The sequence below is a fragment of the Equus asinus genome, chromosome 24 (genome assembly GCF_041296235.1).
Source record: "Equus asinus isolate D_3611 breed Donkey chromosome 24, EquAss-T2T_v2, whole genome shotgun sequence".
In the NCBI taxonomy this organism is placed as follows: domain Eukaryota; kingdom Metazoa; phylum Chordata; class Mammalia; order Perissodactyla; family Equidae; genus Equus; species Equus asinus.
In genome coordinates, this window is record NC_091813.1 from 66,015,837 (window position 1) to 66,041,797 (window position 25,961).

The 25,961-nt window shown below is 45.3% G+C and overlaps 1 protein-coding gene across 3 annotated transcripts; it reads right to left on the reverse strand.

Annotated features, from left to right (window-relative positions):
* Positions 1-255: 255 nt before the first annotated feature.
* On the reverse strand, positions 256-8,462 carry LOC106837176 (serine/threonine-protein kinase Sgk1). Of its 3 annotated transcripts, none has more exons than XM_014850572.3 (12): positions 8,236-8,462; positions 5,563-5,638; positions 5,042-5,117; positions 4,522-4,626; positions 4,334-4,417; positions 4,085-4,216; positions 3,700-3,812; positions 3,247-3,370; positions 2,698-2,793; positions 2,070-2,225; positions 1,875-1,964; positions 256-1,465 (listed from the first exon to the last, which is right to left on the reverse strand). In XM_014850572.3, the coding sequence occupies exons 1-12, from the start codon at positions 8,267-8,269 to the stop codon at positions 1,298-1,300; spliced, it is 1,254 nt and encodes a 417-aa protein (XP_014706058.1). In that variant the 5' UTR covers positions 8,270-8,462; the 3' UTR covers positions 256-1,297. The 3 variants fall into 3 exon arrangements, with proteins under 3 accessions (XP_014706058.1, XP_014706060.1, XP_014706057.1); XM_014850574.3 differs by lacking the exon at positions 8,236-8,462 and adding an exon at positions 6,512-7,153; XM_014850571.3 differs by lacking the exon at positions 8,236-8,462 and adding an exon at positions 5,781-5,950.
* Positions 8,463-25,961: the final 17,499 nt, after the last annotated feature.

Consider the following 25,961-nt stretch of genomic DNA (forward strand, 5'->3'; position numbering starts at 1 on the left):
CTCCCCAATGGGTGACCCTGCTGGTATTTGAAATCCCAGTGGCGTAGCTTTCAGCATCACAGCAACACACAGCCACCACAGGATGACAACCCGCAGACAGGTGGTGTGGGTCCTTGACTGGGAGACGAACCCATGCCATGGCGGTAAGAGCAGTGGATCTTAAACCACTAGACCCTCAGGGCTGACCTTAAATTTTAAAGGGATCTGTTATTGCCCCCTATAACCGAAACATACAAAAGAACACACACGACACAATTTATGTAAATATTTTTCAAGGTTTTATTGCAAACCAAAATTGGTTTATCACACACAAAAAAAGTTGTGTGGTGGGGAGGAGGGAGGAACTGTCCATATTATAACCAGGTTAATTACAGTACATTCAAATGATGGTTTACATTACAAATAAGCCTGTAAGTTTAAATATACTAGTGTTATAACCCAATGTACAGACTTTCTTTATACAATACATACAATTATCAGGAATGCAAAAAAAAAAAACAACATAAATAATGCCCATTTTACAGGTGACATTTGAAACAATGAAAACACCAGGCTCTGACCGACAACGGGGGCATTGGTCCATAAAAACCCTTTCTAAAAATAGAAATATTTGTAGCAGCAATGCTTTCTTTAAGCATCTGGATACAAGTCGTTGCAAGACCATTTCAATAAATTTTAGTTATTAACTCTATCTTACAAAAAAAACAACAGTCTACACATAAATTTATCTTCCAAATATGGAAGAAACAAACAATGTCCCACATTGTAGTGTCCTGCAAGTGTCACATTGATGCTTATCACTGAATCTGTCTGTGATCAAGCACACCACACTCACACCGCTGTTCACACAGTAAGTCCACAAGGGAAAACAAAGGAACAAAACGCTCTGTGAGAGAAAAAGCTTTGGAGCGAACACGACCTCATCGGAAAAGGCACATTTCAGAAGATTCGTTCTCACGGCGCAGACACACCTTCAGACGAGCCTGCCTAGAACAGCTCCTCCTTCGAACGGGACTCCTGCGTCTGTCTAAGGCGGCCCTCTGATGCGCGTTTCAGAGATAGCACCACGTTGGAAGGAAGAATAAAAATGAAAACCTCGTGAGCTCACTGAGAGGAGGATGTGCTCTTCAAAAAGCTTCCAGCAAACAGTGTGCAATAAGATTGCCAAGATGTGCAAGCTCCCAGAGATGTGCAAATTCTCTTTTAAGATGTCCTGCCGGCTGGCAGTTCCACCAAAAGGCTAACTAAAACATTTAAGAACATACAGAAAATCTTTCGAAACCACGCCTAAGACTGTTCAGAGGAAAGAGTCCATCGGAGGGGCATAGGAGAAGCCGAGGAAGGCCTCGGCGGCTTCCTTGACACTGGCCGTGAGGAGGATGCTGTCCGGGGACCTGCCGATGGAGTTGGGGACTGGCTCTTCGGTAAATTCGGGATCGAAGTGCCGCAGGTCGCTGGGGCCGCTCTGGCAGGAAGGAGGAAACATACTCAGTGTCAAGAGCTCACCCTGGACAAAGGGCAGGGAAATCCCCATCCAGGCTTTAAATCCGGGAGATCAGTTCTTTAGGGCACCATATGGAAACTCCCATGACCATCAGCCATTTCAACAAAACCCAGAGGCCACACACAGTATCAATAAGGGGGACAATGTTCACTTCCTGTCTCTTGGTACTTTGATGAATGTGCTAAAAAACTATGTGACCTTTGTTGGGACAGAAATTCTACGTTTTCTCCAGGTAAAATAACGGGTCTATGAATAAAATATCCACCAGTTTATTCCTTGAGGGCCCTCCCCCTCCACCACCACCATCACCTCTGACTTCAAGAAATGCCCTTTGGGTCTTCCTATACTTGGAAGAGAGATAGGAACTCACCACATTTGGGTTAAAAGGGGGAGTAATCTTCTTATTAATGAGATCATCCCAGTTAATGAGGGAGAAGAAGACATGGCTCTTAATCTCCATCTGTTGAGAAGAAACACGAGATTAATTTAGACAGGCAGAATTCAAGAAGGGCAGAGGTGCGGTGCGCATCGCAGACGGCCCCAAAGAACAGGAAAAATGACTCACGAAGTCATCCTTGGCACCCAGCCTCTTTGTCCTATCCTTCTGCAGGAGGCCCTCCAGGAGGTGTCTTGCAGAATTTGTAATATTTGGCTTCAACTGGAGGGGCTTGTTCAGAATGTTGTCGTACATTTCTGCGGTGTTTCGGCTGTAAAAAGGAGGCTGAGAGAAAGGGGAAATCCTTAGTTCTGGCTGGAAGTTCTGGACAGCTACGTCACCAACGGAGAAAGCGACTTGGACTGCAATAGACTAAGCTGGACTTGACAGTCTTTCTCCTGATCGGTTTTCTCTGCCCTGGACTTTTAAGTATCTATTTTGCAACTCTTATCAGGGAGTAGATGCTTACGAGCCATGTTTTTCACTCTCACACAGGTTAAGTGTGATCATCTCTACTAAAATGTGAATTTACAAAAGAAAAATCAACCAGGTAAGAGTTTACCCTAAAACACTTATAAAAGAACCAATGTGCCTCTCTTATCAGCATTTGATAAGCTGACCAGGAAGGGCAAGGCACAATGACGAGGTCTGCAGTGGGCCTGTGTGCCAAGATAAATGTGGATTTTAAGAAGACCACATTCTAGGGAGTGTCGTCAAACCAGGGGCGATATTCCCTGCTTCTCATTGTGCTACTCACCAGGCCGTACAGCATCTCGTACAAGACAGCGCCCAGGCACCACCAGTCCACCGTCCTGTCATAAGGCTGCTTATGAAGCACCTCAGGTGCGAGATACTGAAAGACAGACCAGGAAACTGAGTTTAGAGCTTGTGACACCAGGCAATGCCGAGCCCAGGCAGGTACTTTGAAAAGGCTGAGAGACCCTGGGTCCACTTGGAGGATATATTTCTTTAGATGATCTCCTGATAAACTGCTGGACTTTGAGGCCAACTGGCCACTTATGCGCACTGATATTCTGGAAGCCATTGGGCACCCAATAGGTATCGTACTTGGGGATTTAGAAGCCTTTTATGATGTGTATCTTGCAAAGAGCAAGTTTTAATTAAAGCAACATGAAGCCTTCGAATTACTCATGCTGCACCAAACAGCAAATGCATTTTACTTGCAGTGAACTGGACTCAGAAATCTCTGAGAACAGTTCACTCTTTCGTAGTTAAAAGCATCATTGCACTTCTCTCTTTTGGAAGGTGGTGGGGGGACCAGGCACCAAATCGAGAGCGCTCCTACCTCGGGCGTGCCACAGAAGGTGGATGTCGTGCCGTTGGGTTCAATGTTCTCCTTGCAGAGCCCAAAGTCAGTAAGGACAATGTGTCCCTGTGAATCTAGCAAAATATTCTCTGGTTTTAAGTCTCTGTAAAGAAATGAAGAGAAAAGTAGTTGCATAAGTTAATTTCACTTCACAAGAAATCCTCTGTAAAGATAATTGCTAGGGTATTAAAAGCATCTGAAATTCACTGTGCCTCTACAGTGAATAAAAAAGGGGGCCCTTGTTCTGCTGATCTATTCTGGATTAGGCACCATCCGAGCTGGCCGGTGCCCTGGTGGCACGGAGTCAAGGCAGCTCACATGCTGGGGGAGGCGGTTTTAGGTGACCATGCTGTACCTAAATACAAATGATTCTAAGGCTGGGCTATGTCTCCTCTATACCCAGAAGGCAGCCCTAAGAGGTCCTCGGCTCACCTATAAACGATGTTCAGGGAGTGCAGGTAACCCAAGGCACTGGCTATTTCAGCAGCATAGAAACGAGCCCGCGGTTCCAGGAAGCAACGCTCCCTCTGGAGATGGTAGAACAGCTACAGGAGACAGGACAAAGTCAGTCTGGGTTGCCAAAGCCTCATAACAATGCGTTTAATTCGTCTCGACATATATAGCTAAAGAGAACAATTGCAGGAAGTGGCCCTAAATAGTCTATCAACTATTTGAAACCTGGCAGGTTAAGGGAAACGTTAATTCTGGTAACCTTCTCCCCCACCCCCAAGTATCTTTTAAAAACTTTCTTCTCAAACTAAAAGCAAGCGGGCTGTGCACAGACGCCCAAGGGGTGGCTCCCACTCCCCCAGCTCACCTCTCCCCCGTTGATGTAGTCCAGGACAAAGTACAGTTTGTCAGCAGTCTGGAAAGAGAAGTGAAGGCCCACCAGGAAGGGGTGTTTCACATTCTTCAGGAGAACATTCCGCTCCGACATGATATGCTTTTCCTAGAACAAGGACAATTAGGATTTAATGGTGAATTTCAACTTGGCACCGAGATTCCAAGGTCAAACTATTCGATGAAGGTCCCTCTCTGACCCCAACCCATCCAGCACCTCTCCTACCTCCTTCTTTTTCAGGATCGCTTTCTTCTGTAAAACTTTGACTGCGTAGAATGCTTCTTCTGCTTTGTGTCTGGCGAGAAGAACCTGAAATTTCAATTAAAAAATCATTTTGCTGTCCACATCCGGGGAGAACGTAAAATGGGGGCATGAAAGACCATAAGTAACGAGGTCTTTAGATGTGAAATTACCTTTCCAAAACTGCCCTTCCCAATCACTTTCAGGAAGTGAAAGTCAGATGGCTTAGCATGAGGATTGGATGATGGGCCAAGGTTGATTTGCTGAGAAGGACTTGGCTGGAAGAGAAAATGCTTTCTTTTAATATCCTCGCTTCAAAGGAAAACATCGATAACAAAGTAGAGGTGGTGCAAAGGATGTGACATCTGCAAATGACCGAGGCGAGTCAGCATACATCTACAAACACATTCTAAACGACTTTTCATCCATACGCGTTAATATTTCAAATGAGAGTATGGAAGTCAGACACAATCATGTTGCTGTAAGCACATAAAACTTGTATGCAATATGCCTCTTAAAATACTCCACTGACTCAATACTTAAATGCTTCTGTCACTTGTCATGCCACGAAGTAATGAGACATTCCTGCCTTGATGCTAATTTCTAGAAATGCTATTCTAATTCATCAATGTAGGAATACGAACTGACTCATTTACAAGCTCTCTCCACAGATACATCACAGAGAATACTTACTGGAGGAGAAGGGTTGGCATTCATAAGCTCAGGCTCCTGAGGTTGGGAGATTTTCAAAATGGACTGAACTTCAGGGCTGCAGAGAAGGAAGGAGCAACTTAGAACCTGCGAACCCGCCACAAGGGGGCACGCCAACACCAACAGTGAGTTTCTAGCTCAACTTTTCCCGGAGAATTCAGTGTACAAACTAACAACACCCAAGTAAATTACTCACTTAAAGAAAAAACAGCCAAAGAAAATAATAAACCCAGTTAAATACAGAGATGAGGGTTGTTCTTTATGGAGAGAGGAGGCGAATTAGGCAAACAAGGAAATTTTATCTTTCCATTAGAACAGCCAAATCAGCACATCCATTTTAATGTTTAAAATGTTTTAAAATAAACGAGAACTTAAAGAGAAAAAGGATCCCCACTCCCGGGGCAGTCTTGCCTTCCTGATCAACACACTGATGAGAATGTATCTTTCCCGCTGGTAAACTGAACTACACTGATTTTTATTGTCCCCAATTCCCCCAAACTTACTGTTTGCACGCATAGGAGTTATTGGCAATCTTCTGAATAAAGTCGTTCAGGCCCATCCTCCTCTGTTTCATGAAAGCTGTGAATTAGAGAAGAGAAATAAACAGACGTTTAGACGGCTTCGTCACATCCAATGCCACACACACTCATGTGATCCGGAACCCCAAAAATTTCCACTTCGCGCTCCCGGCGCCGAAGTGCAGCCTGACGCCTACGCTCACCGATGAGGATGGCTACCATGCCCCGCATTCTGGAGTAAGTGAGGGTGCCCCTAGCAGCCTCGGTTTTCACCGTCATCGCCTCGGACAGCGCGCTAGGGACGTTAAGGACGGGAGATCCGCTCGGCCCGGACTGCGCTCGGGCCGCGCGGCCGGCTTTATATACGCTGCCCGCGAGGGGGCGGGGCCCGCGCGACGGCGAGGATGCGGCGCTGCCTGGCCACGCCCCCTTCCCCGCCCCCAGCCCGGCCCGGCCACGCCCCCGCCGCGCGGCTCGGCTGGCGGCGCAGCTGCGCGCGTTCGGCCCCCGGCGAAAGGGCGAGCCCGGGGCGGGGGGCGCGGGGCCGCGGGGGCGGCTGCGCTCAGCTTCCCTCGGCTGCCGGGCCGACGAGGGGAAGCCGCGGGCGGAGGGGCGGAGAGGAGAGGAGTCCGGGATGATTTTCCAGCTTTCCCATTGATTCCGCCCTGCCAGGTTGTTGGAGTGGCAGCCCCGCGGCGCTCTCCACCAGGCGCGCGGCCACCGGGGGTCCCCGCGCCCGCTCTGCCTCTCCAGCCCTCGCCTCCGATTCCCCCCGGCCCGGCGGCGACCCCTCCCCGAGTTCCCCCGGCGCCTCCGATGCCCCCGCGCGGCCGGGGTGCCCCCCAACCCGGGCAGGGCGCCCGCGCCCCGGGCCCATCCCCCGCCGCAGGACGGCGGCGAGCGCGCAGCCCCAGCCCGAGCCCGCGCCGCTCACCCAGCCCGGTCAGCAGCAGGGACTCGCTCCGCTTCTGCGCCTCGGCCCTCTTCTTGGGGCGCGGCCGCAGCAGGGACTCGAGCCGGGCCCGCGCCAGCGCGCCCTGCATCTCCCCGGCGAGCGCCGCGCGGAGGCGAGGGCAGCCGGCACACTGAGCGCCGGCCCCGGGGCCGCCGTGACTCAGGCCGGCAAGATTTCCTGCCGAGTCCCAAAACAAACAAACGGCCCTTGTGCGCGGCCCGGCCGCTTCCGAAAACGCCTTTTTTGTGCTTTTGGCCAAAGCCGAGCAAGGCTGAAAAATCCCAGAACTTGGAAGAGGAGGAAGGAAGGAAAGAAAGAGGGAAGGGGGAGGGAGAGGTCAGGAATGTGCAGGGGAGGGGGCGGAAATAAAAGTCGTCTCTGCACTAGAGGGGAAAAAGGACAATCTACATTTCGCATTTTTTTTCCCTAAAGTAATCTGTAAGAACGTTCTGTCCGTTGCGCATGTAATTTTCCTCCTTGCATTTTAATCCGCGCCGTGCCAAGAACACGTGAGGAAGTGGCCAGTCGGGCAGCGGTAGCCGCGCGCAGGGGCGACCTGGAGTGACCCCCGGGCGGCACGGGGACCCCATTCCCTGTGCCGCCTGAGAACTCCGCGAGGTCGCTTTACATCGTCTCCGGACCCCTTAGTGTCCTCGTCTCCCCTGCCCCTCCTCCGGTGTATTTCAGGGCTGACCCAGGAGTCTCCTTGCAGTTTTACCACCTGGCTCTTTCTCTCGAGCCCCAGATACCTTTTGCCTCGGTAACTCCTGGAAGATTAGCGGGGAGCCTGCGCTCGAGGAGGCGGAGGAGAGAGGTCAGCCCCGCAGAGCCGGGTCACCCGGCCCGGGAGCTGCAGTCCGCCGGCCGCGCCGGGACCCGCGCCAGAGCTGAGGAAGCCGCAAGCCGGCGACGGGACCGGGAGTGGGACACGCCTGCGAGTTACTCGGGTTTGCAGGGCTGGGTACCTGGCGCTGGCTGGTGCTGCGGTGGCTGCCCTGCCGTGACCCCTTGCTGTCAAGGGCCGTGCCATGTTAGAGTTGCCTATCGAGGCTGACACCCTCCGAAATACCAGCTGTCAAACCAGGAATAGCCTGTGGCGCGGTTTTTCTCTGGTCCTGGGCACGGTTTTGTTCTGCAGGCACAACCACCTCATTTGCCCTAAGATGATCTGTGGTCTCAACTGCTCGTCTACCAGAGCCCCAAAGTGGGAGAAGGGAGCACAGGTCGTCTCTCCTGGAAACTGGCCGGGAAATTTTGCTCAGCACGCACTCTTTAAAAAGCATTTTTTGTTGCCTGAAATGGATGCTCTAACCTGAAGCGAGGTTTAGGAAAATCCAGATCACAGTCACTAGCCCAATTCTGCTTCCTCTTGCATGGTTTCTTCATATAATATGACTTTGTTATTGCCAGTGCCCCTCACATCCCACGTTCCACTTCAACCAGCCCAGCCCAGCCCAGCCCTGCTCCCACACTGTTCCTCCCCCTTTTGAGAGGGGAAACTTTGCAGGGACTGCCCAGAAACGCCAACCTGCACCAAGATTTCTGCTGGTTTGTTTTTAAAACATTGAAAATTAAGAAATCTTCCATGAGAGACCCTCCCCGTCCCCCTGAAGTGCCTTCCCCCTGCCGAGTAACCTCATATCCTCTGAAGCATCTTTGTTTTATCCATTCCATCCAAATTTCAGTAATAAAAGCAGACGAACCTTTCAAAGGGGATTTTATAGCCTCCTCTTTCATTCCTCAGGTCGCCTAGGGTATGAAGGTTGGGAATTACTTTCTGGAGGCTGGAGGCGGAGCTCTGTTATGGCTGCAGCTATGTGCCTACGAGGCTGGAGGCTGAGATGGCAAGGGAGCAGGAGGCCGAGGCAGCTGTCCCTGCTCTGTTAGGAACCCCACTTTATATAAGGCAATTTACATACAGGAAGGGAGCAAGCCACAAAGTTCAACACGGGGCCATTTATTCCCTCCATTGCAACATCACCCAGAAAATTACAGCCATCAGCGTCCTGGGTTTATTACACCCCCAGCAAGACACACCAGAAATGTAACTTGACTGATTATCATCACAAATCAGTCCAGAAAAAATTCAAAACATATGCACAGGGTTCATTTTCTCCAAGAAGCTCTGGCGCACGCATTCCAGGAGGAACGTGGCATTTAAGTTAGAGGACTTTGAGTGGAATAGAGAAGAGGCACAACCATATGATTTGTGGTTGGAATAGAAAAGGAGCGTCTGATGTGCTCTCTCTTTCCCTCCCCTACTGTTCAGCAGTTGGAGACGGATGGTCTGCTAAACTTATCATTTAACGGGGAGAATCAAGTTGTTGAGACTGGCTTTTCTTCCAACCGGATACCTGATGGGTGGAGCAGGCGCCCCCTGTTCTGCCCCAGCAACCTACTAAGACTTCCGAACAGGAAGGTGACACACGGCGGCGGGTGTATCGGGTAGGGGGAGGCGGGCGGGGGACCGTGTGTGACGCGCGCCTGCTAACTCTGCACAGGCTTTAGGTTGCCCCGTGGCCGCTATTCAGATGCTTGATCTGTTCTTCCTTCCCATCGCCAGCCTCTTTCTTTGGTCCAGATAGTCCTCCTACCGGGGAGGAATCGGCCCCCTTCCCCCTTTCTCCCTGGTGGCAAAGTGGCCAGAGTTGCGTCACCAGAATCTGCTTGCAAATGCAACCTAGAGGGCGCTGGCGTTCTCCGGGAGAACCTCTCCCCAATGCATCATCTCCCCACTTTCCTCCTGAGGTTGAATCAGGTTCAGATAATTTCTCTACAACACCTTGTGCAAAGAAAATAAAGACGGCTTGATATGGGATAGGCTAATTACCTCCGCACTCCCCCAGCCAGTCGTCTCATTTATGCCTCATACTGGGAAAACTACAATCAAAACCCTCAAATGGAAATGATTCACCAAGGTGTAAAGTTTGCACTGAAAGAAAACATTTTCTAGTGTGTGTGTATTTTCATACTTCAGATAATCGTTTTAGCTCTTCTATATTTTTCCTTAATGACGGACTGTAAATACTAAAATCTGAACGCTTTACTAAGCAACGACCCTTTCTATTTGATTAAAAGGCTCAGGAAACAAATTGCTGGTATTTCTCAATGCATCAGAAGAAATATTTTCAAAAATAATTTATAAGAACTTAACTATGCCCACACCTGAACTGCTTTTTGGATGTGTCAGCTATATTTATCTTCGTTCCCTAGACACAGTATCTTCCATTGATAATAGGGTGACATAATTGTTTTGTATTGCTCAAAGTGCCATAAATCCTAGAACAGTCTTGGGCACAGTTTAGGTTACCATACTTATTGATTTATTAGTTGATGCTTATAGAATCCTTTCCCTGGGGCATCACTAAACAAAGTTCATTGAAATGCCAGAAAACATAATTATTACTCTAGAGAGCAACTGAATGGATCAGTTTTTGTTGAAGGTTGTCACCAAGTGCATGTCTTTTCTACAGTATTCATCACACGGAAAATGAGGATGACAAATGAGCTTATTCAGGAAAGCTATCATGGATAAGAAGCTAGCAATGGTGGTTAAAGAAATGTCTATCTATGGAACACAGGTGCTATAGTGATTATTACCTTCCATATTCATAATTGTCAAAATTGACATGCATAAGGAGATAAGAATGTGATGCAGCACATAACTAAGAAAAGAACACATAATCTAGAATAACAGCGTTAATAGTTATGAAAACCCACGAAATGACATGCTTTATTTATGCAGGCCTTAGTTTTTTCCAAGACAGTGGTTTTGAATAAACAAGAATATACACTACAAGAACCTTGGAGTAGCGTTTTGTTAAATAATGTACATGTAGCTGTCTAGTATGGAGACCTTCTGTTGTTTTCTCTAACATCTTTTTTTAAACTGTAAGGATTAAGCAATTATTGTTATTTTTCTTCTGAGCTGAGCAGATAATAGGCAAAATTGTGAAATAGCAAAACTGGCTTAGGACCAAATTTTATCTCCCTCCTGTAACCATTCTTTGTCATCGAAAAGTGCTTCTCCCACTTCTGACCTGCGGCAGTGGGGTACTGCGTGGTTCTGCAAACTCTGAAATGTTGCCTGCCACCCTCCTTCCCACTCATGCCAACTGCCTCAAAGCCCTGCTCTCAGCTAATCGCCACGGGAGATGCTGACCTGATTCTTCCTGCCTGCCTGCCTTCCTCCCTCCCTCCTTCCATTTCTTTCTTCCCTCCCTCCCTCCTTCTTTCCTTCTTTCCTCCCTCCTTCCTTCCTTCTTTCCTCTCTCCCTCCCTTCCTTCCATTCATTCATTCATGCAAACATTTAAGAAGAATTTATTGAGTACAAATATTAAGATCAAGGGACACAAATATGAGTAAACTAGTCATCTGGATTACTGAGAGAGCACACTTTGCTCTCGTTCTAAGTGGGGAGACATACACTAAATTAAGATGAGTGTTAAAACCGAGATGTGAGCAGTCTGCCATGGAAGAACAGAGAGAAGAATTTGCTCTCAGGAAGAAGCAGCAGGCATGGAATTGTTGAGGAAAGTCTCCACAAAGAAATGATATTTGGGCTTATCCTGGAAAGACCAGCTTGGTACAAAAGAGGAAAGTCATTCTACGCAGGAGAAATGGCATGAGCACCAGACTCTGAGGTGCTGTGTAGCATCTCTGGAATACTTTGGAAATATGGTCCTTGCTTAGACCTTACACACAGGAGCAAAATGTATGTGGTTCTGTTGCCACCACTGCTGAAGTGGGAAAACAGCACTTTCAAGTGAAATAAAAAAGATCCTAGCTGAAACAAATCTGCTTTTCCCTCTCACTCCCCCCCCCCGACCCCAATAAATATGGAGTTAATAATGTCTTTAAAATATATCAATTTGAAGGACTGCCGATTAATAGCCGGCATTGGCACCTCTGGGTCTGGTACAGATCCAGCCATGGTTGAAGTTCATTCATCGACCGATTCTTCTAGAACTCTGCATCAGATACTGCGCTGGATGCAGGAGATACAGTGGTAAACATGCACTCACAGGTGAGGGACAGGTGGTGAATTACCTGCAAAGGCAGATTGAGTCCTACTGTGCAGAGATCTAAAAGCCAACAAGGAAAACCCCTCTACCAAGACTTTTAAGGTGACATATTCCAATGGGTTTGGGAAAGTTAATTCAAACCAAAATGTGATTGATGACTCAGCTATTACTCCTTCAAGGGACGTTTTTTCTTTAATGACCATTATCTCATTAAACATGAAAAAATTTACATACAGAAACACGTAAGGAAATGTGGAAGCTGGAATGGGGAAATTCATGTAGTCGGAAGATAGATGGAAGTTTAGACAAGCGTAGGTATAGTCTGGCACAGGGAGGAGCGATCTGTCAGCCGTGATAACATGGATATTCCACGCGCATCCCTTCTGGAAAGTCAGGCCATGGGAAAGTTGGTGGGAGGGTGCAGATGGTTTTATAGTAGATTTTTTGTTTCAATCAAGGGATAAAGCAAAGAAGGGAGGCCAGTGGTAGCTCTTGACGTGGGAGGAATGGGAAGCTAGCCAGCCACAAACCAGTGGTCTACGAGGGGCTGAACCCCCCCCATCCCCATCTTTGGAATTCTTCCAAGCCTGATGTAGCATAATCCAGTGAACAATAACTAAAAATAAAAATGACTGTCAACTAGAATCAATATGAAGGACAAAGAAAAGCAAATATTCGACAGCTTTATTTTTGGCTTTCAGGATTGGCCTGGAAAATGACGTCTGGGGAAATTTCTATATGATTATGAAAATAATACAAGAGTAAATTGGAAAAATTTTTAAGTCAAAATTCACTTTCTAAACACAAGAGGACTGTGGCCTTCCTGAATGACTTATATATTATTGACATGGCTTAATTGTAGGCACTTATGGCTAGGCATTTATTTATTGTTAGGCATATGCATTTTAAAAGGCCTTTGTCAAGTCAAAAGAATTAACATGTATTGATAAAGTATCAAGTACTGTGCAAGGACAGCCAGAGAGCTTCAGACCAGCAGCCTCCCCCTTCCCTCTGTCCAGGGCGAAGCCCCACGCACCCCTTCTCCCTCCGCGAGCCGCGCAGCCCAGCCTCGAATTCAGGCAGCGCAGGCTCGGAGTGTCCTTGCAGACCAGATCTTTCTTGGGACACACATCCTGAAGTTGTAACCTACAGGAAGACAGTAGAAGGGGCTCTCTGCCACCCCCACTTTATCTACAAAGTGCCAGTAGTAAAGAAGGAGCCTGGATTTCTGGCGGACATCTTTTGACAAACTAGAGTGAAGGCTGAAAGCTTTAATTTGCTCAGTGTACACCTTCCCCCCCAATTTCTCCCACTTTAGACCCTACAGTCAGTCAATCTAGCAAGTAGCAAGGGAAGGTCAGGCCATCCCTAAGGACTGTTTTGGGTAAACTCTGCCTACAAATTGCAGCAACAAAATAAGATAAATGTCGTAATGACCAGCAGTGGGAAAATCACGGACAGGATGCCTGGCAGAAGGTTGACGGCATCACTCCAATGTGAAGCAGTTTAGCGAGTGTCCTTTTGATGTCAACCCTGAGTGTCAGCTGCATAAATGTGGCTGTCACCTCCCACGGAGAGCTCAGGAGCGTGGGGAACGTGCTGAAGGCAGAGCTCTGTGCGTGGACTTAGTGAGGCCTGCTACCCATGAGACCTTAGACAAGGTGTTCTGTAAACCTTAATCTCTTCATCTGTTGAATGGGGATACTGATCCTTAATATAAATTGTGAAAAATAATTGAAATAAAGAATTGAGTAAGTGCCTTGCTCAAGTTGGACTCTCGCATAGAAAATAAGATGAGTCCATGTTCCTGATCCACGCTACACACATCATAACCACCAACAGAACACGTCACACAGCACAAGGGGCTCCAACAAATCAAAATACTCGTGGTCCTGTGCCGTGTTGAAAGCACGTCAACATTCACTTCATCTGCTGGGTGGGGACAGGCCTGTGTGACAGGAGTCCCCGTTAAAGGCCAGAGAGGATGACCCACTTTATTCTTCAGACTTCCCCTCCTGCCTAGGCCTCCCACAGACGGTGCTCCAGAAGGAGCTGTGTCAAAGGACCAGATGGCACGATTCCAGAGTAAAGACTTGTGTACCAAGTGTTTGAAGTAAAGTCTAAAGTTTAGGGTGAAAAAGCAGACAGTAAGCCAAAAGCTAACCTCAAGGAGTTTCTGATTGCTCCAGTGGCTTGGAAACAAGAGAAGGTAGATCCAGGCCTATTGAGGAGGTGGAGTCAGTGACAGCGGGTCAAAGGAGGCGGGCTGGCACAGAAGCCACTTTTCTAGGTCACTCAGCGTACCCTCCAGTTACGGAGAGAGGAACCAGCTCCCACTGACGTGGCCTGTTATTGCGAATTATTCAGACCTCTGTGGCATCTCTTTTGTGCCAGGCACTGTGCTGAGCCCTGGACCCAACGAGGACACCCAGGATGGGCAGCGTTGCCACCCTCAGGGAAGTCATGGTCTGTCCGTATTTTGTTAAATTGCGCAGCCTTTCCCAAGAGCAAAGGCAAACTTACAGATGTTGCTGCTTACCCGAAGGTCCAGCCGTGTCTTAATGCCGTTAACCTACAGCCTTGGGCAGGTTAAACCATTTAGAATATTCACTTTTTCAAGTGAGGAATGGGCTGGCAGATCTCCTGCAGCTCTAATATTGTAGCTCTCTGATATCTGGGAAAAGGTGAACCTAAAAGGACCTTCTGGAGGCCCCGAACCACCTCGCACGGCTTCCTCTAACAATGCCCACATAATCCTCTGGAACCCTCTCCCCTCCCCTCATTGTAGATCTTGTTCTTAGTTAAATCTCAGATGTCTCCCTGGACCTTGAGTTCCTTGAAGACCAGACAGCACAATTCATGTTTTCATTCAATAACATCTCCGACCCCCTCTCTCTCTGCTCCCCTTTGCCCTCCAGGCTTGAGCCATCTTGGCTCTCAGTTCCTTTTGCAGGCCAAACTGCATCTGCCTTAGGGCCTTTGTCAGTGCTGTGACCTGCACCTGGAATGCTCTCCTCCTGATGCTCACTTGGCTGCATCCTTCTTGCCAACCAGATCTCAGCATCAACATCACTTACACAGGGGACCTGAAGTCACCAGCTGGCCATCCTTTGTCACTCACCCTGCTTCAATGATCTGCATGTTAGTTTTATTATCTGACATTTTCTTTGGTTTATTGCTGGTCTTCCTCACTGGAAGGTAGTTTCTGAGACAAGGATCAGATGTCTTATTCTCCATAGCATTCGGGGGCCCAGAAGAGCGCCTGGTCGGCAGGAAGTGCTCAGTAATGAAATGGTTTAATCATATGCCCCGTATGTATTGCTGGCATATAATTGGTTCTCAGCCGAATTTAGTTTTCCTCTATTCACCTAATAATCAAGGGCACATTTCCCCAGCGGGCACTTCACAACTCACTGTAAGAAGCAAAACAAAATCAAACCAAACAAAAAACCCTCGGGTTGAGCTATTTTATCACATCTTACATATTATGCGACTCAATTGTTTCAGAAAACTGAGGGACTAGATTTCATGAATGATGGACAATGAGCATTTTGAACTCAAGGCTGTTCTTTTGGTCCAAAGGGATCATTAAACGATCTTGTTGAATAACCATTTTTCAAGAAAACTAAAGTATATGCTGTTTTTTTACGGACAACATTCAATGGGCACTCTGTCAAGCTCAGAGAACCCCTGGGAGGGTCGCCATCTAGGTTTTCATCCACCCCACTTGGTAGAATGCCACTTTAGCCTTTTGTTCCGAGGACTGCAGATGGTCTTCTGAGTCAGAAAAATGTATCCTCTTTCTTCTCTCCTTTTGACATTGCCCTCTAAATTCTCCTTTGCCCCCAAGTTTTTTGCTGCCTATAAAGATAGAATTTAAAAATGAGAACCCCATCAGGTTCCATGGTACCTTACTTCCGTTTTCAGCTGGAGGCCCGCTGGCTGCTCCCTGTATGAACCCCTGGGTTCGCAGGTATGGAACGATCATCTTCACAAGACACTGGCAGTTGGCTAAGGAGAGCTGCCCTTTCTTTAGGAAGTGACAGCAAGTGGTCTTTCAAGAATGGCAGAGTTCAGGCCGAGAGGCAGCTGGGGCTCTCAGGGTCGCCCCCTGCGTGCTACAATTGGTCTGCGTAGTCTGTAGGAGTAGATGTCCCCTCGGTAGGTGATGGTAGCAAAGTGTCACACTGTCTTTGCAGATACTCAGGAATAAAGGGAGGGAAAACTCTCCTCATGAATGCTATCATATGACTTTGACTTATAGAAAAGAATGCTGTCATAACCTGTTTGACTTCTGTCATTCAACCCTCTTCCCCTAGAGCTTCAGAACCTTTCATCGGCCTGAGGACACGGGGATAACATGGCCACCTCACAGCTGTTTGTTCTCTGCCTTGCAATCATAAAGTTCTTCCATAACTTGTATATTTTCAAAAATGCTGAATGAACACAATACAAAACCCTTCTACTTTCTTTTCCTTTCAAATGTCCTTCTCTATGCAATGGTAAGGCCTTGATAAAAGGGGCTTATTGTGCAGTGCCTGGCGTGTGGTTTTAAAGCCACAGCAGAAGGACCATGAGGTTGCAAGGAGGGGCACAAGCCACAGCATATGCACAGGGCCTGCAAAAGCTTAGCACCAAGTGGGCGGGTGATTGCACTTCATGTCTCTGTGATTGTGTATTCATATGCGTGCATTAGCAGGGCTCTCCAGAGAAACAGCACCAATAGGATGTGTGTGTGTGTATACAGAGAGAGAGTGATTTATTTAGAGAAAGTGGCTCATGGGATTATGGAGGCTGTCCAGTCCACAATCTGCAGGGGGGGCCGGCAGGCTGGGGACCCCGGGAAGAGTGGATGCTGCAGCTCAAGTCCAAGGGCCATCAGTTGGCAGACTTCCTTCTTGCTCATGGGAGGTCAGTGTTTGTTCTATTAAGGCCTTCAACTGATTGGCTGAGGCCCACCCACATTATGGAGGACAATCTGTTTTACTCAATGTCCGCTGATTTAAATATTAACCTTATACAAAAAGCACCCTCACAGAAATATCCAGAATAATGTTGGACCAAATATCCGGGCACTGTGGCCTAGCCAAGTTGATACATAAAATTAACTATCACAAGTCCACCCCTTGTCAACTTGGCACCCGTACGCATCTTCTCAAATCATACTTAATCTCCATATAAAGACGATAACATGGTCATACTTCCACCTGCCATGGTAGCAACTATCCTGCATTCAACCAACAACCTACTAACCCTTTCCCCAGGAGAGGATGAGAGTCTTTGTGGGACGTTTACTCTTCTCCTTGATATCCTGTAACTTAAACACTATTATGTAAAGCTCACAGTGCTGAAATACTGTGATATAAAGTCCATACATCTTATGTTATATGATAAGGGGATAAGAGAGGGAAGAAAACAAAGATGTTTACTTCATGTCTATATATACGCACACAAACATATTCAAAACAAATAAGGAAGAGATCCTCATGACAATTACAGTCTTTGTTTCTGTAATTGGTCATGCAGTTGAAGATGGTATTTATAAGTATCTTCTTCCACTACCTCTTTGCCCTCAGAGAACGGCTCAAGTGGTCTTGGTTCTTTACCTAGTGAGGTGGCCCAAACGTTCACTCCTGAAGGGTCTGGGCCATTAGTAGTCCTGCCTGGATTGGGTTATTGCAGTTTTCCATTGACTTTAATCACAGGCATGGGAATACTAAGAGACACTCTAGATTTCCTATATTCCAGACATACTGTTCCTGACCTCCATGGTAGCAGCCGTCCAATTTCACCTTGGTCATCAGGATCAATCACCCCAGCCAGTCCACTACCTCCCTTCTTTGCCTGTTGGTTTAGGGGCACAAAGAGCCCAAAGTGGCCAGGCAACAGTCTTAACTTCTAGCTTAAGGGCATCATTGTTGTGTCTCCTGGTGGAAGCATTCCTCCTTTCGTAACTACGACCTTGAGGCCGGCAGAGCATAAGGCTGGGGAGACAGGAAACAAAAATGTTGCCAGTAGGTCAGTTGGGCTAATAGTGGGTGGTTCCACTCCCATTTTCACTCCGTGATCTCTGGACCTGTGAATTCCGTCCATGGGAGAAGCAGTACCATACATTGAACACTGATTCGGAGCATACACAGCCTTCCAGAGAACCTTGTCTCAGCCCTGCAAGGTACTGGCACCTAGTTACTGCTATATCTGAGTCTTCAAAGGGCCATTCCACTGTTCTCTTAAGTCAGTTGCATCAGGATGGTGGGGAACTTGGTAAGGCCAGGGAATTCCATGAGCATGGGGCCCGTGGCCACACTTCATTAGCTGTGAAGTTAGTTCCTTGATCGGAACCAATGCTACATGGAATACCAAGACGGCGGATAAGACATTCTGTAAGTCCACAGATGGCAGTTTTGGCAGAAGCATTGCATTAGGGAAGGCAGATCCATATCCAGAGTCAGCATCTATTCCAGTAAGAACAAAAGGCTCCCCTCCCATGATGGAAGGAGTCCAATGTACTCAACCTGCCCCCAAGTAGCTGGCTGATTACCACAGGGAATGGTGAGGTGTCAGGGACTCAGTGTTGGTCTCTGCTGCTGGCAGGTTGGGCACTCAGCGATGGCCATAGCCAGGTCAGTCTTGGTGAGTGGAAGTCCATGGTGCTGAGCCCATGCATGACCTCCACCCCTGTCACCATGGCCACTTTGTGCATGAGCCCATTGGGTGATGACAGGGGTTGGCTGGGGAAAGAGACTGACTGGTAGCCACAGAACTCATCATCTATCTACTCTATTATTAAAATCTTTCTCTGCTGAGGTCACTCTTTGGTGAGCATTCACACAGGACACATATATCTTCAAGATTTTTGCCCTTTCACACCACTTTTCTCCCCCAAATTTCTTTGCCACCAATTTTCTAATCATGTTCTTTCCATGTCCCTGGCCATCCAGCCAAACCATTGGCCACAGCCCATGAATTGGTATATACTCACATGTTCTGGCCAGTTCTCCTACAGTATTGCAGCTGTCCACTTCTGTGATTATGTGTGTGTGTATATATATATCAGTAACTTGACGGTGTCATCCACAATACAAGGGTGTGACATTCAAGCTTCATCTCAGATTTAAAAATGCAATAACCCACTGACTTGATACCAAGCACTTGGATTTTTATTTCCTGAGGATTCTACATCTTCATTTGCTGCTTTCTCAGTGTTAGCAGATTTGAGTACATTTCACTATTTTTAGAACATTCCTGGCTAGCTTTGATATTTGGGTTTTGTTGTTTTTCTTGTCCTCCCACTCTCTTTTTAGCTAGCAATTTGCAACATTCTTTGTAACCCTGTGAAAATTGGGCACTGCATCAGTTTGCCAAGCAAAAATCCAGAGAAAGATTACCGTGATGGCCTAGCTACACTACCTGACAATCCATGTCATATCTTTGAAAATATGGAGTAAAAGTAGAGAAAGCATTGTCTTAGCACTAAATAATTTTTGTGGGAAATTCAGAGGGTCACCTAAAGCACATTTCGTATTTTACACAGGAGCAGCGCAACTTAGCAATGTGAAGTTACCAAACCCCCCATATGCCAGGATATGGCACCTTAGTCCTTCTGACGCTTAAAAAAGCCCTGAAAAAAATGTGACCTCTTGATGTCTGTTACTTTGGGAGGTGTCTGTTATGCCTCCCTTTTTGGCTACTCAGAATTACAGGAGACGGGGCAGGAAACTCATTTTCCCCACAGCTTATCTTGAAGTATTGAAGCTCTTCCCTAACTCCGAAGACCACCAATAACCTCCTTGGTCTCATCGCCATTAGCAATGACGCCCTCAGCTGAACAGGGATTTCAGGAATCTGTGCACATGTTTATACTTTTCTAGGAGTTTGAGGCACCGAAACAGCAGGATTATTTCGTGCCATTGCCTTTCCTAACTTCCTAACATAACGCCTTGCTCATAATCAATGTTCAGTAAATACTGGACGCATTTGATGAAAAAATTTCTCTATAGGGTCCACCATAATTTCTTCTACTTACTTTTATTTCTCAGCTTTAAAACCTTAAGATGAACATTAAAAGCCTTGATCCTTTGCTCAGGTGACACATTTCAGTGAGAGATGTTATTCTAGACTAGTTAAGGGGAGTAAATTTATTTTTGTTTTTATGATTATATCCAGGATCAGAACTTCCATAATTAGCCATCATAGCCTAATTTTCTAAGAGCATATGGTCATGCCATCAGATGCTTTTGATAGTACTATTTGTTGTTGAGTTGTGATTATAGAATCCTTTTAACAAATAAGATTAGTTGTCACAAAAGAACTCTTTGATGGTTTGGCTGAGAGTTTCAGATATATTAACTACTTCTGTTATTTCTGTGTGTGTGATAACACTACCCTTGTTTCACAATCATCACTTCACAAAAGATACACATAAACTCTAAAAGAATGAAAATAAGCTTTTGTACAAGACCACAAGAAAATTACAGAGAAGAAATTAAACAGATGTGAGCAAAAGACAGGAATCATGAATCATGCCTCACTTTCTAAATGAAATAAATACGGTCACTTAAAGAAGTAACTATAATGTTATTTGTTTATAAAACTTTATGTTTAAAATTGCATTGTACTCTATCCTCCTTTAGAGCAAATGATTATTCCAAAGAGACAAGACTGTTACCATCATTATTATCTGCAATGATTCTATCTCATAATTCATAAAGTATTGTTTGAAAATCTAAAGCCTCAGGACAAAAACAAAGATCACCATGAGAGGCCAATTTGAAATTCATTCTTCAAATCATGCTGTTTATATACCTTTGTATATTCCAACATAAATCTAGTTTGACAGGTTCTGTTCAATAAGCCTTGAATTTGCCTTTTAAAAGCAAAAGCATCTTTGTTTTAGTCTTCACCACATTGTGTTTTACATCCATAAGCTGCTCCTGTGAGCATCACTGATGGCCCACTGCTTCTGATTTTTCCTTTTATAATGGGAACAAATGACCTCGGGGCAGAAATGAGCCTAACACACACACAGAGTCTGTCTCAGCCCCACTTGCCCCTCTCCTCTGCCTCCTTCTTCCTATCCCTTCCCACATCCCATTTTCTTTTAGGATTTCATTTTCTTTAGGATTATTGGTTTCTGTGAGGTTGACGAGGACCTTGTAAAGTCCCCCAGGACTGCTATTCCTTTTCCATCTCTTTTCTTAAAACAGTTATAGAGGATTAGAACTAATATCACATACCTTATATTATGTGTATATATACATTATACATTACATTAATATCATTAAACTTTCAATATTTTAAAAATATTAGAAAGTACATTTACATAAAGATGTCAAAAAGGAGTAAATACAAAAGACGTAGTTAGATTGCTTCCAGGACTAATAGTAAAATTGTCTGACACAAGTAGCCTTGTTAGAACGCGGTGCAGCTGGATCTCACAGCTTGTCTTCTCCATATGAGCCAATTATTCTTCCTTACAGACCCATTCTGTCTGGTTTTCACAGACTGCTTTTTGATAATTTATCTCACAAAGAGACTGAGCAAAGGCATGTGGCAGGATCATTGTGGACTCACTGACATTTCTAAAAATAACACGACCACTACTCGCCTTAGCTTTCTTGTGTTCAAGTGTACGAAGGGCAGTTCATAGCCAACACACTAGATGATCTTTTTGTCTGTGTTTTAAAGATTGAAACTATCGTATATATATGGAAGTTGGAGCTTTTATTTGAACAGCACTGCCAGCCTCATTTCCTTTTCTTCATAGAATTGTGAACAGATTCCATTAGTGTTAAAAGGACCTTGGGAACTACGACCTCCCTACAATATTCCTCTGACCATTTATTAAGTTCTCTCTTTACTTTTTCACCGGAATGCCCTCTACTTCCAAAGTTCTCTCTCCCCTTCTCAAGTAGCATGGATGGATACAATTCTTCCTTAGACCATATTCAAACATCCTCATGGCAGTTTCTAAGGAAAGCTCTTCTGCACTTTCCAAAGCCAGGCACCACAATGGTGCTAAGGACATACCGACAAGCAGAAATGAACACGTTCCTCGCCATAGCTTCCACAGTTGAGTGCATCTATTATAATAGCTGACATTGAATGATTATACTAACTGGCAGACACGAAGCTTTAGTGCTTTTTGTGCAATTTCTCATTTAATCCTCCTAATGACCTTAGGAAAAGCTTTTGCTATCCCCTTACACTTCTTGAGATCTGAGGCTTAAAGAGGAAAGCCTTAGTTGTGTGACCGACATAGCCAGTAAGGGCAAAACCAGAATGTGCCTCTGGGTTTTTCTGACACCAAAAGCTCAACTTTTAACCAGTAAAGTAATCTGCCTCCCTATCTGTTCCAAATGACAGTCCTTCACACCTCTGTAGGCAGCTATCATTCTTCTAACTTGTATTTATACGGTTTTATTCACAGTCTAACCTGTGTCCGTCCAGTTTATCTACCTGAGTCTGTATCAGGGAAAACTGTTCCCTCTCTCTCCACAGAACCAAGCAGAATGCTGGGCAGACGGGGACACGGTCCACCTCACTCCTGGAAAACCATCCCTGTATTGGCCATCCTTCCCTCCTTTTCCCAGCTCCCCCTGCCCAGTGGCAAGATGGCATCTCAGTTTGAATCTCGTCCTTGACTTCCTGCTCCTTCCCTAACACCTGTGTCCATTTTCAAGCTACTTTCATGGCGAAGCTCCATGCTTACCTTTTTGAAGCTGCAAACTGGAGGAGTTTCCAGAAGATCTGACTTCAGTTTTGTGTTTTAGCTTTTGTGACTCTTTATTTAGCTTTGGGCAAAGAACTTAGCTTCTTCAAGTATCCTCAGGGTTAACACCCACTTTGTTAATCCCACAGGGCGACTGGAAAGATCAGATGAGATTAGGTACGGGAGAACCATTTGAAAATTCTAGTGTGTTATGTAATTAAATACCTACAAGAACAGTGCAGCTGAACTATTAATACAGAATTTTCCACTAGGAGCTAACATTTTAATCAGCAGAAAGAGCTGATTGCTACATATTTCTGAGGAGCGATCATCAGGGTTCAGAGATCCACGGCTCGCTGGAGTCTATTCCAAAGGCCCCAGCACACCCTGAGCCAATTTTTTTCTAAATCCTTTTGCATTTTCTTTTTACTGTCAATTTACACTTTCATAGAATAAAGGAGTTTCAGAGTAAAAAAGAATCTTAGATTTGATTTACTTCAACCAACTTTCACTTTACAAATAAGTTTCCCTTGCCTTAAGTTCCAATTCTGTTCTCAGCTCTGAGCATCCTAGGTTGACACCCCTTGCATGTCCCTATGCTCGTCACCCGCATCCATCCCACCTCCATCTTAATCCCTCTCTCTGCACCTGCCCCTCTCTGTGGGCCGTTTCATGCCCGAGATGACCTGTTTCCATGATTAGTCATTGGCCTATTCTCATTATGTACAGTGTTAAAGTCATAAAATAATTTTTCTTCAAATTTGGCAAACTACATCATTTGACCACATAAAATACTTCCGTTACTAGGGGCAAAAGTCTAAAATGCTTTTTTCTTATGATAGACATATAACTTCCTGAAATATTGTTTTATATATTATGGAGCATGTATTATGGGACCGTCTTCTTGGGCAAAAAAGAAGCTGTCAGAGGCTTGATATTCCAGCATGTTTAAAATAATAAAATACATTAGGGCATTTTAACATTAGCGGCAACTTTTTAAATCTACCTCACATTTTAAATCTGTTGTCATATTTGTCTGAAGTAAACTAATAAAATGAGAAAAGATTCATTAACGTAAGAGAAAAATAGTGTTGCTAAAATTATGAAGTTGTGTTTAATTTTCGTTGCGTTTCTTAAGTGAGATAATTTTCTGGTACTATTTTAGCCTTAATAAAATGTCCTGCAAGTACCATGGAAATCAAACATCTTAGACATGAAAATAAGGATTTGACTAAAATGGGCACAAGGAAATACCATGCGAAAATATTTTAAAAGCGTGGGGACTCTTTCTGGGGAATCAGAAAATCAACCATTGTGAAAAACTGTTAGTTTAGCCTTGAGTAAAACAGCAAAAATAACAAGTAATTTTAGTCAGAACAAAGAGGAAGAGAAAACTGTGAGTTCAACAAAGAGAGAAACAGATTTCGCTCCAACTGTAAAGCTTCGGAAAGCTGAACTCTTCATTTACAGAGTGCGAGGGAGCGGGAGGGGCTGCTCCGTACGGAGCTAAGCCGAGTCCACAGGCCCCTTCACACACTTGGCAGCAGGGCCGTCACCAGGATCAGATTTGACAAACTTTTCCCTCAAACCGGACTTAAACGCTAGATGAGCGTGACTTAGTATCTTTAAACAGAGGAGTTTTGGAATGACATTTTGCTACTTGCTGGAATAAATAACCTGTCCTTGAACCTGCAACCCTCGAAACCATTGTCCATGGTTAAAGTCATGCAAGCCTAAGTGGCTTTTGCTCTACAGAAGCTTGCTTAAGAAAGCGATATTTTATCTAAACGACTAGGCCATGGCTAAGGTTCTCTGCAGCTTGAGGATTTTCTGTCCAGACATGTGTCTATTTTCAGGAAGTTTATCAGTCTTGTGTCTGGGGACACAGATAACAGAAGACAGTGAATGCTGAGCTTTGTGGTTCAAGGAGGAAAAAACAAGCTACAGGTCCAGTAAAGCGAGAAATAGTAACAGTAATGACAATGAAAGCATATTCTTCTTTCCACCCATAGTTTGTAGACCCCACACAGGGCAGGGGATCTGTGTTGAGGTTTGTATAGACAAAATAATTCTTTCTCCAAGTAAGAAGAGCATAAGTTGTAGAGCATAAGAAGTAACATAAGTTGCCCCTAACTCTCGGCGAGGCGTGGTTCTGACTATCTTTGCCTGCATTATCGCCTTTAACCCTCTCCAAATGCTATGATCTATTATTAACATTGCATTTTTGCAGATGAAAGAAATGGAGGCACGGAAGGGTGAAATCACGTGTCCGGAGCCACACAGGTAATAAGCACTGAAGCCGGCTGCAGACCCAGCCAGCTGACCCAGGCGTCCACAGCACGAGCACAACTGCCGCGTTGAGCAGCTTCCACACAGGCTCACTGCGAAGCGAGGCCAAATGGCCTGCCGGTCAATCTAATGAGAGTCCAATGGACTGAAAGAGATGAGGTTCAGGGAACGGAGGACGGTCACGGCTGTGCGACCTAAGAGGGAGGGAAGGAATACTAAGTTTGATCTGCAGAAGTTTGAGTTGGAGAACAAGGGGAAGCCGAAAGCAGCAGAGTGCAGGCTTCTTAGGACTGTCCTTTCTACAGCCTGCCTCGGCCTCTGCCCCCGCTGGCGCCATATGCGATCTTCGGAAGTCTTCACAGTGGGCAAGATGACTTTCATCACTGAGACAGCCATCTTTTTTGTAGTTAAGACCTGAGTAAATGAGGTCGGTCCACTGAAAAGATTTTCGTGTGTCCATAGATTTTTTACTAAATTATTTATCTCTAATAGCAAGAGGAAAGTCTATACTGGCCACCATGTGTCAGACAGAAAGTTTCCATGTAAGCAGATTGTGTTTACCTTTTTTAATGTTTTTTTTTTTTCTTAGATAATGCCATACTTGGAGGGATGAAGCAACCGTTTTCTAGATATAAATATGACAGTGTTTTACTTTTTAAGGAAAAAAATCTAGAAATTATGTTTTTGCTTTAAAAAAAATCTATACAATGAAGTCTTCCCTCTCCTTATTTTAATTAATGATCTACTTTTATATATTCTCTGAAAAACTGAAATATTTCTGTGGCCCATATGTTTTCAAAATATGAATCATTTCATTTCTACATTTGATACATAAACTATTACTGTTCCTGAATATATATGAATATACCACTTTATAGTGATTTCTACATCTCCAGAAATTTTGGCTGAATTTTAAAATGTAATGAATCATTAGGAAATATAAAGAAACAAGGCATAATCCTGAAAATATAAGGGAAAATGAAATTTTCTCCCTGGAGAAAATTTGCACAATGGTGATTCCTGCTCTTTAATTTTTTTTTTTTTTTAAAGATTTTATTTTTTCCTTTTTCTCCCCAAAGCCCCCCGGTACATAGTTGTGTATTCTTCGTTGTAGGTTCTTCTAGTTGTGGCATGTGGGACGCTGCCTCAGCGTGGTCTGATGAGCAGTGCCATGTCCGCGCCCAGGATTCGAACTAACGAAACACTGGGCCGCCTGCTGCGGAGCGCGTGAACTTAACCACTCGGCCACGGGGCCAGCCCTCCTGCTCTTTAATTTTTGCTTGAGGGAAATCTAGACATTTTGAAAATCCCAGGGGTAGAATGGTGTTGTCTTGTGAAACTGACTTCAAGTAACAGGGAAGACATCAAGGAGTTAGATTTTCTTACCTGCCAAAACAATGGCCC

Bases quoted from the DNA above. Each gene is read 5' to 3' on its own strand.
- LOC106837176 (XM_014850574.3), bottom strand. From the start codon at position 6,620: ATGCAGGGCGCGCTGGCGCGGGCCCGGCTCGAGTCCCTGCTGCGGCCG. The intron at 3,371-3,699 runs GTGAGCCGAGGA...ATTTCTTTACAG, and splicing joins TCCCTGAACATCGTTTATAG to AGACTTAAAACCAGAGAATA. The intron at 2,794-3,246 runs GTAGGAGCGCTC...TCTGTCTTTCAG, and splicing joins CCTTCTGTGGCACGCCCGAG to TATCTCGCACCTGAGGTGCT.